At 40.4% G+C, this 14,017-nt stretch overlaps 1 protein-coding gene across 1 annotated transcript; it reads left to right on the forward strand.

The window, feature by feature from the left end:
* Positions 1-11,778: 11,778 nt before the first annotated feature.
* LOC142162220 (uncharacterized) lies at positions 11,779-12,493 on the forward strand. The gene is made up of 2 exons (XM_075218544.1): positions 11,779-12,185; positions 12,268-12,493. Exons 1-2 carry the CDS (start codon positions 11,779-11,781, stop codon positions 12,491-12,493), a joined length of 633 nt encoding a protein of 210 aa, XP_075074645.1.
* The last annotated feature ends 1,524 nt before the right edge of the window (positions 12,494-14,017 follow it).

The following is a 14,017-nucleotide window of genomic DNA, read 5'->3' on the forward strand; positions in this document are numbered from 1 at the left end:
AGGGACATTTCTTAATCCCATACTGACGGGGAGGCAAGGATTAGCCTCATGCAAGTATGGAGTCAAGGATTAGACTCATGCAAATAGGGAGGCAGGGATTAGCCTCATGAAAGAATAGAGTCAAGGATTAGACTCATGCAAATGGGGAGGCATGGATTATCCTTATGCAGGTATGGAGTCAAGGATTAGACTCATGCAAATTAGGGAGGCAGGGATTAGCCTCATGCAAGTATGGAGTCAAGGATTAGACTCATGCAAATAGGAAGGTAGGGATTAGCCTCGTGCAGGTATGGAGTCAAGGATTAGACTCATAAAAATAGGGAGGCAGGAATTAGCCTCACACAAATACGGAGTCAAGGATTAGACTAATGCAAATTAGGGAGGCAGGGATTAGCCTCATGCAGATATGGAGCCAAGGATCAGACTCATGAAAATAGGGAGGCAGGGATTAGCCTCATGCAAGTATGGAGTCAAGGATTAGACTCATGCAAATAGAGAGGCAGGTATTAGCCTCATGCAGGTATGGAGTCAAGGATTAGACTTATGGAAATAGGGAGGCAGGGATTAACCTCATGCAAATAAGGAGGCGGGAATTAGCCTCATGCAAATGGGGAGGCGAGGATTAGCCTCATGGAGTCAAGGATTAGACTAATGCAAATGGGGAGGCAAGAATTAGCCTCATGCAAGTATGGAGTCAGAGATTAGACACATGCATATAGGGAGGCAGGGATTAGCCTCATGGAGTCAAGGATTAGACTAATGCAAATGGGGAGGCAAGGATTAGCCTCATGCAAGTATGGAGTTAGGGATTAGACTCATACAAATAGGGAGGCAGAGATTAGCCTCATGTAGATATGGAGTCAAGGATTGAACTCGTGCAAATTAGGGAGGCATGGATTAGCCACATGCAGATATGGAGTCAAGGATTAGACTTATGCAAATAGCACGTAGCAAATAAGAGTAGTATGTGTCTTAGCTGGAGATATATTTGGCATCTGATGGCTTGATTGATAGTGATTTTGCTACGTTACGTCGGATGTGTCTGCGTTCAAAGAAAAATTGTATGTTTTGTGGGGGAAAGGTTGGTTCGTGCTCCTGTCGGCTGACTTTGCTTTGCTCCGTTTTGAAAGCCTTTCGAGTTCCCCTGGGTAACACCTAACCATTATGGAAATAGAATTTTCAAAAATATGCCATTATTGATAAAAATAGGGTTGTTTTAAAATCATATTGATATATCAAGTAATTTTGATGAACTAGTAACTGTAACACATCTCGAAGGCATTGCAACTATCTCATATTGGAATTTTGAGGGTCCTCCTCAAAATTCTTCCCCAGTTTGATAGGTTATTTTGACTATTTGCGGATAATAAGCCTTGCTGAGTCTTCTCCGAAATTTTGAGAATCCTTCTCAAAATTCTGCCCCAGTTTCCTGACTAGTTACTAACCGCCTGACACATGTGATGGCATTGGCTGGACTTGCTCTGGAATTTTGAGGGTCCTCCTCAAAATTCTGCCCCAATTTCTGATCTTAGGGGAAATGAAAATTTTATTATGATATGACCGAACCCATAAGGCTGCCTATGTATCCCCTGTTAAATGGGAATCAGGTCAAGCGTAGTTCAATTACATTAAGTGAGGAAATGTAAAATATCTAAGCGTAGTATCTCTTGACTGCGTATGAATTGATTAGTTTTCGCCAAATTTCTCCGTCCATTTCTGCAAGTATGAGTGCTCCCCCTATCAGCACCCTATGAACCATGTACAGACCTTGCTAGTCGGGAGAGAATTTCCCTTTGGCTTCATCTTGATATGGGAAGATATTCTTCAACACTAACTGACCCAGTGCAAATTACCTTGATTTGACCCTTTTGTTGAAAGCTCTGGACATTCTGTTTTGATAAAGTTGGTCATGACACACTACGTTCATCCTCTTTCCATCTATAAGGGCCAATTGTTCATAGCGGCTCTTTGTCCACTCAGCATCAGTGAGTTCAGCTTCTTGTATGACTCTTAAATAAGGAATCTCTACCTCGGCTGGGATGACAGCCTCAGTACCATAAACCAACATGTAGGGAGTTGCCTCGATTGATGTGCAAACTATAGTGCGATATCCCAATAAAGCAAAAGGTATCTTTTCATGCCATTGTTTGTGGTTCTCTACCATTTTCCTTAGTATCTTCTTGATGTTTTTGTTGGCGGCTTGTATGTCTCCATTCATCTAAGGTCTATAGTCTGTGGAATTCTTGTGCTTGATTTTGAAAGTTTCACCCATAGATTTCATCAGATCACTGTTGAGATTGCAGCATTATCAGTAATAATGGATTTGGGAACACCGAATCGGAAAACAATTCAATCCTTAACAAAATCTGCTATGACTTTCTTGGTCACAGCTTTGTAAGATGCATCCTCTACCTATTTTGTGAAGTAATCAATGGCTAGCAGAATGAACCTGTGTTCATTTGAGGCAGTGGTCTCAATCGGACCAATAACATCCATTCCCCAAGCGGTGAATGGCCAAGGAGAGCTTGTTGTATTGAGCTCATTTGGCGGCACTTTTATCATGTCGGCATGCACTTGACATTGAAAATATTTGCGGACATACTGAATGCAATCCGTCTCCATGGTCATCCAAAAGTAACTTGCCCTAAGTATCTTCTTAGCCAAGATGAAACCATTCATGTGTGGACAGCAGGTCCCAGCACGCACATCCTCAAGTAGCTTAGAAGCTTCCTTTGCGTCAACACATCTTAGCAAACCCAAATCAGGAGTTATTCTGTACAAGTTTCCTCCACTGTGGAAGAAGTGATTGGACAATATTCAGAGTGTGCGTTTCTGAGTGTGGTTTGCATTATCCGGGTATTCTCCTTTTGATAAGTATTCATTGATATCATGAAACAAATACTATCCATATGTTTCTTTTTCAACATGAGCGCAATATGCCGGCTGATTATGGATCCTCACCGGAATGAGATCAATATAATTCTTATTTGGATGTTGTATCATGGATGACAAAGTGGTCAATGCATCGGCAAACACATTCTAAATTCTGGGCATATGCCAGAAATCTATCTTTGTAAACCTCTTTCTCAATTCCTGCACATTGTGCAGATATGGCAATATCTTGGAATTCTTGGTGGCCCACTCTACTTGTACCTGGTGCATAAGCAAATCTGAATCATCGATCACCAACAACTCTTGAATGTTCATGTCGACTGCCATGTTGAGCCCTAGTATGCAGGCTTCATAATCTGCCATGTTGTTGCTGCGAGGAAATCTGAGTTTGGCAGATACCGGATAATGCTGACCCATTTCTAATCCCAAAACTGCTTCAATGCCTATTCCTTTGAAATTTGCGGCTCCGTCAAAAAACATCCTCCAACCGTCATATGATTTGGTAATGTCTTCTCATACGAATGATACTTCTTCATTAGGAAAATACATTTTCAAGGGTTCGTATTCTCCTCCCACTGGATTTTCAACAAGGTGATCTGCCAATGCTTGTCCCTTGACCTCCTTTTGAGTTACATAGATAATGTCAAACTCATTTAGTATTATCCGCCACTTAGCCAACTTCCCGGTAGGCATGGGTTTCTAAAATATGTACTTCAGAGGATCCATCCTGGAAATGAGGTAGGTAGTGTAAGCACAGAAGTAATGCCTCAATTTCTGGGCTGTCCAGGTCAAAGCACAACAAGTGCATTCAAGCAAAGAATATCGTGCTTCATAAGGTGTGAACTTCTTGCTCAAGTAATATATGGCTTGCTCCTTCCTTCCTGTCTCGTCATGTTGTCCCAAAACATATCTGAATGCTCCATCTAATACAGATAGATAGAGTAGCAAAGGTCATCCATGTTTTGGCGGGACTAGAACTGGCGGTGTGGATAAGTACTCCTTGATTTTGTCAAAAGCTTTTTGACAATCCTCGGTCCAACTTGTTTCGGCATCCTTTCATAACATCTTGAAGATGGTTCACATATGACTGTGGACTGTGCTATGAATCGACTGATGTAGTTGAGACGTCCTAGAAAGCTCATCATATCCTTATTTCTCTTAGGTGGTAGTAACTTCTAAATTTCCTTGACATTAGACGGATCCAGCTTGATCCCTCGACGGCTGACGATGAATCCCAATAACTTTCCTGTGGGAACGCCGAATGCACACTTTGCGAGGTTCAATTTCAAATTGTACCTCCTTAGCCTGTCAAAGAACTTCCTCAAGTCTGTTATGTGATCTGTGACCCTCTTGGATTTGATAATGACATCGTCCACATGCACCTCTATTTCTTTGTGTATCATATCATGGAAGATGGTTGTCATGACTCTCATGTAAGTGGCCCCAGAATTCTTCAGACCGAACGGCATCATCTTGTAACAGTACACACCCCACGGTGTGATGAAAGCTGTCTTCTCTACATCTTCTTCATCCATCCAAATCTGGTGATAACCCGCGAAGCAATCTACAAAGGATTGGAGTTCATGCTTGGCACAATTATCGATCAGGATATGTATATTTGGTAGTGGGAAGTCATCCTTGGGACTTTCTCTATTTAAATCCCGATAGTCAACACATACTCGAACCTTCCCATCCTTCTTCGGAACTGGCACAATGTTAGCTAACCAGGTTAGGTACCCAACCACCCTAAGAACTTTGGCTTTGATCTGCTTGGTAACTTCCTCCTTGATTTTTAGGCTCATATCTGGTTTGAACTTTCTGAGTTCATGTTTTACTGGTGGACATATGGGATTAGTAGGAAACTTGTGAGCAACTATGGAAGTGCTCAAAATGGTCATGTCATCATATGACCATGCAAAAATGTCCATATTCTTTTAGTAAACGAATGTACTCTTTCTTCTTTGTTGGTGACAAGTGAATGCTGATGTAAATTTACTGCTTCGGTCTCGTCCAGATTGGACTTAGGCTTATTTTCAAAATTTTCAACCTCCCTAACGATTTCCTTGGGTATCTCATCTTCTTCCTCTGAATCAATATTCTCATGTTGCGTTGTCTCATTACATGTCACAGTCACTAGTTCATCAGGAAAAGTAATAATAACATTGTGTAAAGAAAAAGTTTAAAGATAGTAGTCAATAATAAAGAGCAAATGCATTTGATTAAAACTTGAAAAATTTTCAGACAAAGCATGGCTCGATGAATTTTTGAAACAAGTAAAGACTAAAAATGAAACTACATGAAATTTTAAATGCCTAGAATGGCTATAGAAGTAAATTTTGCCAAGCTACCCAGGGACTCGGCGGGCTCAGGATGGTGTGGCGGTCTAGTTTCTGAGAACAGCTCCCTTTGCTACAGTCTGAATAGTGAGGTATTCTTCCTCCTCTTCCTCAATTATGGCACTGCAGTCCATGTCCTCATCCTCCAAGAATAAATTCTTCAACCCAGCTAGTGCTTCTTCCTCTGCAGTTCCCCATATTGTGTCAGCCTGATGAAAATCCTATTCTAAATGTGGCACCGGTTACTCAAGAGAGTAATACGGTCCACGTCACTGAGGCGACCAATTCTTGTACTCTTGCCATGTGTACTGGTATCCGAGCCAAAAAGTGGTACCATGATTTTTCAGCTGTATTGGTTTGGTGATGCCTTGGAGGTTCTTTCCTAACCCTTTGTCAGGTTCATATCCAGACCATACTAGTATGCTTTCTATTTTGTTACTCCACCACTTGTCTTTCTTGGTGACATTGACCTGTTTAATGTGATGATAGATTTCCCCTCCTAGCCTTCCTCTATGTCCAATGGTAGGGATGGTTTGACTAGTGTAGATGGGGTTACTCCCATCTCCATGAATGATTACCTCCTGGCAGTTCCATTCGAATTTCACAGCTTGATGTAGTGTGGAAGGCACGGCTCCAATAGCGTGGATCCATGGTCGGCCCAACAGAAGATTATATGAGGCTGGTGTGTCAAGCACTTGGAATTCAATGTCGGACCAAGTTGTCCCCATCTGCAAGTAAAGGTTGATTTTCCCGATCGTGGCCCTCTAGGACCCATCGAAAGCCTTCACATTCATGCTTCCTACCCATATCTCATGGAAACCTTCGACAACTTTTTCAGAGTGTCCAATGGACAAATATTTAGGCTCGAACCTCCCTCAACCAGGACTCTGGCAATGAACTTGTCTTCAAATTGTACCGTGATATGTTGTGCTCGATTGTGATTCAAGCCCTCAGGCGGTAGCTCATCTTCGTGGAAGATAATCTTATGGCTCTTCAGTACTTGCCCAACTATGTTGGCCATTTCTCCACCAGTGATGTTAATGGGTACATAAGCCTCGCTCAGTACTTTCATCAAAGCGTTCTTGTGTGCCTCTAAATTTTGCAATAGTGACAGGATAGATATCTGAGCACGGACTTTGTTCAGATGGTCAATAACAGAATACTCCTTTGCTTGTACTTTCTTCTACAGGTCATGTGGCCCGGTCTCAATGATAGGCTTCCTAGTGGTGGCCTCCTTACTTGAACCTCCCAGGTGTTCAGATGTATAGACTCTTCCGGTTCTAGTCATTCCTTGTGCAGTGTCAGACTCCTCTACCTTGGCCTTCCCTTTTCGCCAAGCCTCGACAACATAATCCCAAGGTATTGCTTTTGAGTTGAACGGGGGTGTGGTTGATATTGTCACAGTAAATGGTGTGACCATTTCTACTTCAAATGGAGTGAAGGTGGCTGAGGGAGGAGCCACTTCCACCTCGAATGGAACTCATACAGTTATCTCAACCTCGATTAGGGACTGAGTCTGTACCACAATAGAGGTAAGTGTGACTGCAACTTTAAAGTCATCGCCTTCTCGAATAAGCCCGATCGACCCCTCAGGGTCCCAATCTTCATTTGTCTCTATCACATGTACATCATCACTTTTGTGATCAGGGAGGGGATTGTTGCGGACATTAGGTGCAGCTTTCTTTGCTTGTATGACCTTGTTGTCAATCAACGTCTAGATTTTATCCTTCAATATTCGGCACTCAGCAGTGGTTTGCCCTTTCATACCGGAATGGTATGCACAAGTTTTGTTCGGATTGACCCATTGGGATGGATTTTCTAATGCCACAACGAGAACAGGGGTGACGTAACCTGTGACTTTCAACCTTTCATACAGTTGGTTGATGGGCTCAGTAATGGCGGTGTATTGTCTAGGTGGCTTGTGGTCGAAATCGGATCTTGGTCTTGGATAGTTTTGGCGAGCTGGTAGTGATTGGAAGTGGGATGGTTGGGAGTTATAGGTGTGATGGATAGTGGCAGGTTGGGAATATCTGGGAGATGAAGGTGGATATGTAGGTGGTGATGCTTGGTATGTGGGTAGAGGTGTTTGATATGTGGGTAGAGGTGTTTGATATGTGGGTGGAGGTGTTTGATAGGTGGGTGGAGGTGTTTGATAGGTGGGTGGAGGTGTTTGATATGTGAATGGATATTTTGGGCCCTGGGCCACCATTACTGCCCCAACATCTCTCTTCTTCGATATGCCACCTAATTATAGTGCCTTATTCATGGCTTGCAGTGCCTCGAAGTTTGTTACCATCCCGTTCTTGATTCCTTCTTCGATTCTTTCCCCGAGTTTGATGATGTCATAGAATTTGTAATATTTGATAGCCATCAACCTCTCATAATATTGTTGATCTTGTGCCCTGACGAAGAATTTATTCATTTGTTATTCGTCCAAAGAGGGCCTGACCTTGGACGCTTCTAACCTCCAATGAGTAGCGTATTCACGAAAAGTCTCCTTATGTTTATTTTTAAGATTCTAAATATAGAAGACATCCGGTGCATTCTCTGTGTTGAACCTAAACCAGTCTATGAAATCTAATGCCATGCTTACCCAATTGGAACATTTCTTGGGATTTTGGCTAATATACCAAGACAAAGCATCCCCAATAAGGATCCTCATAAAGAGCTTCATCCGGAACTTTTCATATTTCCCGACCCCGACAAGCTTGCCACAATAGGTCCTTAGATGAACCCTGGAATCACCTGTACTATCGAACATTTCGAACTTGGGAGGTTTTTACCCCTATGGCAGTTCGACATTCGGCTGTATTGCACAAATCTTCATAGTTCAAACCTCTTATTCCTTTGTCGCCTTCAACACATTGAACTCCGCTTGTTAACTTCTTGAGTTCTTCAGCCATGTTTTTAATGAGCAGGTCATTCTCGGAGGATTTCGGTGCATATGCGGTTGGTTGGGTAGAGGGAGGTACAGTTTCCACATATATGGGGTTGCTTTGATGGGTGCGAGGAACTTGGGTGTAGTAATGGTCGTTGGTGGAGTTTTGGTGATCAGGAATGAGTGGTGGTGTGTTTTGGGGAGTGTGGTAAGTGGTGGTTGGTGGGTACTGAATCAGTTGATGATGATGTTGCGGTGGAGTTGGTATTGGCAATGGATTGATATTTTGGGGTGGAGTCACATATTGATTTGGCGCGGGAAGATTTTGTGGGTGTTGGTTTTGTGTGTTTTGAGGAGGTGTCGGGTTCTTTGTGTTTTGTTGGTGGATATCGGGGACATTGAAGGTGAGTGACAAGTTTGCCAAGTTGCGAACCTGCTCAAGTTCTCCTTGAAATTCCACTATCTTTTGTTCCAGTCTCAAAACTAGATCATTTGGTGTCGGAGTACTACGACCATCTGAAGTCTCTGCGTTCTCAATATTTTCCTTTCAGATTCCAATTAAGTCATCCATTTTTGCTTTTCCTTTGCTTTTTGTGTTGCTTGGAGGAGGAGGAGGTGGAGGGCCTCTAGATCTGGTGTGATACACTAATGAGGCCAGTATGAGTGAACCAACCTAAGGGATGGGAATAATCAAAAATAAAGAAAAAAAGAAAAAAAGAAAAAGGTAACAAGTCAGTGATGATCCTAACATATTTGCGGTATTTAAACACATATTGCGGAAATATAAATTCGTGTCCTACTTTGGGAACCTCGTTGTGCTCAAGATAGGCCCAGCAACAAATAAACTTGGAGAACTTTTAATGCCAATAAATGCTTCATTTCGTAATATAAACATAGACGAGTCCCAAAACGACACTAAGATAACAATAAAATAAGTCACTACTGGCACTTGGCCTTATTACATTTTAGGAAAAAGCAAATAAATCTAGCTTATTTAGTCCCAAAAGGACCTTCCCCAGATTCGATCTTCCGGAATCCATCATATAGATCCCCCAGCTCGCGCAACCCCAGCAGTAAGTAGGCTCCGGCCAAATGTCCTCCTTCAGCTCCTTCAGTGTTCTGGCAATTTCCAATCCTCTTTATGACTTTGCCTTCTAGCTCTACTATTCCTCACTCCAGATATTCTAGCTTCCTGTGCATAGCCTTCAAGCTCTTAGAAGCACAACTACCGAGCCGAAACTATACAAAATCCTTCTACAAGGCGACGACAATAGCCCAACCAACTATACCGAGAGAAACATCCTGCACCACATCTGTAGTACCATTACAATTCTTCAATTCTATATTTATAACAAGCTTTTCACGTCACATAAGATTGAGTAGGAAAGAAAAAAAGGCATAAGCCTCAAAGGAATCAAACCGCACGATGAGGAATCAAGAAGGGAAGTATTTCTAACAGCCCTGTAGCTTCTCGAAGATAAATACAGACGTCTCCGTACCGATCCGCAAGACACTACTACACTTGCTCATGACTCGTGAGACCTAAGGAAATCTAGTGCTCTGATACCATGTTGTCATGACCCAAAATCCACTAAGGGGTATGATGGCGTCGTACACCATTGTCAGGCAAGCCAACAACAAATAACTAGTAACTTTTCGTTTTAAATATTTCAGAAATCACTTCTTTTATACATTTAAACAATAAAGAAAATAAATTTCTACTGAATAAATAGTGATACCTTTAAAAAAATTCAAAATACTGACTACTTCCATAGATATCCCAGAACCCGGCGTCACAAGTGCATGAGCAATTACTAAGGAATCTAATAGAGTACAATAACTGTCCGGAATACAAATTGGACAAAAAGTAAATACAATACACTGAAAGACACTATACTGGCTGCGGGTCGCTTCGAGAAATGCAACTCACCTAGTCCCCGTATCATCCATGCTGCTACGCCCAGTAGGCCACTAGGAATAAATGTGTATGTGCAACAAAAATGCACAACAAGTGTAGCATGAGTACGAAAACAATGTGTACCCAGTAAGTATCCCGTCTAATCTCTAAAATGAAGAAGAGACGAGAGGTCGACTTCGACACTTACTAATAGTCCAATAATGATACGTCCATAATATAATAAATTGAGGATTTTTATAACAGGATTGTAATTCAATTGAATGAAGCGAGTAAACAATTCTTTCTTTTATAGGAAATTCCCAAATTCCTTTTCATCATTTATACATTTATTCTCAAGTCAGGGAGAGCAAATATCAACATCTATAAATCCCAAGGCAAGCAATGCAAGCATGCGCAAATCATGCCGAGGACGTACAACCTGATCCAACAATATTTAAACTGTGCACTTTCAGAGGGTCGAATGGCGCGAACCATAGATGCATCTATATAATCTACCGAAGTGTTCGGCCCGTTCCACAGTAGATAAACACATTCAAACAATCAAATCAATAATTCATCAAGGAGCAAATATTCAGGAAAAGGCAAGTTTCTATTTTAAAAGTCATTTTACACGTTCGATATGTTTTAAGCATTTTATGTTTGTCAACAAGGTTGCAAGTATTACAAGAAAGCATGTTTTTGGGCCCTAAACGACCCGGAATTACACATAATAGTAGCTACGCATGGACTCTCGTCACCTCGTGCGTACGTAGCCCCTGGAATAGGAGCACATAACCAATTAAGTCACCTATGGGGACAATTCCCTCTTACAAGGTTAGAAAGGAGACTCACCTCGCTCCGAAATTTCTATAACCGGCTTCCAAGCCCTTCCAACGACTCCAATTGATGCACAACACCCCAAAACTATTCAAACAACAGGCAACCAATAAAAATTCACTCTAATACTTGTAACCATTCAAATTATATAAGTTCCCAACTCTGCTCGAAATGGTAACCAAAATGCCCTTAGGCCCACATGCCCGGATTCCGAGGAGATAATGAAAATTGTAGATGATGATGAACCCTGCTCTTCTTTCAACTGGGGCTCCCTTTGTTATGAAACGTTATTAAAATCATTGAAGAGTTGTTTGAAGCCCAATGAGAATGAGAATGAGAATGAGAAAGACAAAGATATAGACAAGGATAGCTACACTATACTCAAACTTCAGGACCAAGTGTCCTTAACTTTTGAACTTGAAACTCAAACTTCAGGACCAAGTGTCCTTAACTTTTTAACTTGAAAGTCTAAGTTCAGGACCAAGCAAGTGTCCTTAACTTTTGAACTTGAAATTCAAACTTTAGGACCAAATGTCCTTAACTTTTGAACTTGAAAATCTAAGTTTAGGACAAACTTCTAACTTTGATATTTTCAAAATATTCAGGGGACAAACTGATATATATGCTGATGATAATCGTGTGAGAAAGAATCCATACAAATTGTATTAACAAAAATCAGTAGCAAAATGTTCTTCCTTAAGCTTTTAGATAGTAGCTTTGTACTTGATGATAAGGTTTGATAATTCGCAAGGTATTTACTTTCTTTATTCTTAATTTATCTTTTTTAATTATTTTATGACTGATGGATTTGTTTTATTTTTTGCCTTTTTATGAAGCATATTAACATTTCCCTATATTATCTGAGAAAGAAGGAATGCTACCACCCTCGTGACCATCCTTTTCATTGCATAACTACAGATATACTTTTTTACAACTATATGGTGCTTGTCTATAAGGATTTTAATGAAGATGTCGCAGATGAGTTTTGGTGTGGTGATAATCAATTGTTTATGACACCATATGTGTTGGGTGACAGTCGTAGATGTGGAATTTCTTGGACAGAGGTTGACAAAATCTTTTTTCCATGTCGGCTTCCTTTAAAAGATGATAATGCAGTGACACATTTTCTTTTGGCGGTATTGGACTTGAATGGGAAAAAGATTGATGTGTATGATTCCATATATAGTGAGCCATATGAAGCAGGAATGAATCACATTGAAATGTATGCACGCATGATCCCTCACTTGCTAAAGTTCTCACAGTTTGAGAAATATCACAAGTCTTTTAGAAATGCATTCAACAAATTTGATATTCAGTGGCAAAGATCACCACACCAAACTGGATTGTACGTGTTGTTATTTGTTATATAATTTATATGTACTTTAGATTTATTATTTAATTGACTCCATATCTTACATTTTTCTTAGGATTGATTGTGGTGCATTCCTAATCAAGTATGTGGAGTTGTTGATAATGGGAAAGGATGTGGAGAAATTCCAACCTGAAGACATAAAAGACTTTAGAAAAGAACTTGCAACAAATCTTTGGGAACATGGAGAGTGGAAAAGAAATTCTGGTTATGATACACCACCAGAAAATGTTGGCGATGACTATGATAGTGAAAATGAAACTTGTTGTCCGAAGGAGCTGTAGTTTAGTTGTAAAGAAAGTTTGTTATGGTTGATTTTTTATATAAAATTGCAGTAAAGAATCCATATGAATTCTGAAATATCTTGTACATTCCTCAAAAGGCACTTTTATTTTGTTTGCATAGCATAAAAATTTTTCATAGCTATGCAAAATTATAATTTCAGAAGTAATATGAAGGCATCATGTTATTAATTTCCTTATTTCTGTCAAGTACTGATTTGTCCATTGTGCTTGTAAGTATTAGTTCAGGACCAAGTGTAATTGAACTTCAAATTCAAAGTTAAGGACCAAGTGTCCATAACTTTTGAACTTGTAAGTCAAAGTTCAGGAGCATGTGTCCTTAACTTTTGAACTTGAAATTGAAATTTCAGGACCAAGTGTCCTTAACTTTTGAACTTGAAATTCAAACTTCAGGACCAAGTGTCCTTAATTTTTGAACTTGATAGTCTAAGTTCAGGACCATGTGTCCTCAACTTTTGAAATTGAATCCTTAACTTTTGAACTTGGAACTCAAACTTCAGGACCAAGTGTCCTTATTTTTTGTACTTGGAACTATAAGTTAAGGACCAAGTGTCCTTAACTTTTCAACTTGTAAGTAAAAGTTAAGGACTGCATGTCCTTAACTTTTGAACTTGAAACTCAAAGTTAAGGACGGTCTGTCTTTAACTTTTGAACTTGTAAGTCAAAGTTAAGGACAGACAGTCCTTAACTTTTGAACTTTGAACTCAAAGTTAAGGACTGCATGTCCTTAACTTTGAACTTGTAAGTCAAACTTAAGGACTGCATGTCCTTAACTTTTGAACCTGTAAGTCAAACTTAAGGATTGTTTGTCCTTAACTTTTGAACTTTGAACTCAAAAGAAACAAAAAGAATGTAAGCAGAAAGAAATTTTGTGTGACGACCCGGCCAATCGTCTCATGAGTTACCACTCCATTTCCCCATTTTTGCTTCTTATTGCTTGGTTGATCGGTTCTATGTGTGATCAGGTTGGTTGGCTCGGGTTCGAAAAGGTTTTGGTAAGGTTTGAGACACTTAGTCTCTTTTGAGGAACCTTAAGTTGGAAAAGTCAACCGGATGTTGACTTATGTGTTAGAGGGCCCGGATGCGAGTTCCGATGGTTCAGATAGCTTTGGGACTTAGAGCGTATTCGGAAGGCAATTTGGAGGTCTGGAGTATATTTAGGATTGAAATGGCGAAATTGGTATTTTGGCATTTTTTGGTTGATAGGTGAGATTTTGAAATAGGAGTCGGAATGGAATTCCGGGAGTTGCAGTAGTTTCGTTGTATCATTTGGGATGTGTGGAAAATTTGAGGTCATTCAAACGTGGTTTAGTAGACTTTTTGATCAAAAGAGTAATTCAGAAGATTTTGGAATTTTTAGGCTTGAATCCGATGCGAATTTGGTGTTATGATGTTGTTTTGAGCGTTACGAAGGTTGAAACAAGTTTGAATGATGTTAAGAGATATGTGGTCATGTTTGGTTGAGGTCTCGGGGACCTCAGGTGAGTTTCGGGTGGTCAATCGTAC

Source organism: Nicotiana tabacum, chromosome 7 (assembly GCF_000715075.1).
Source record: "Nicotiana tabacum cultivar K326 chromosome 7, ASM71507v2, whole genome shotgun sequence".
NCBI classification, from domain to species: Eukaryota; Viridiplantae; Streptophyta; class Magnoliopsida; order Solanales; family Solanaceae; genus Nicotiana; species Nicotiana tabacum.

Excerpts from the sequence above, each read along its gene's own strand:
- LOC142162220 (XM_075218544.1), top strand. The coding sequence starts at position 11,779 with ATGGTGCTTGTCTATAAGGATTTTAATGAAGATGTCGCAGATGAGTTT. Across the intron at positions 12,186-12,267 it reads TCACCACACCAAACTGGATT|GATTGATTGTGGTGCATTCC; the intron begins GTACGTGTTGTT and ends CATTTTTCTTAG.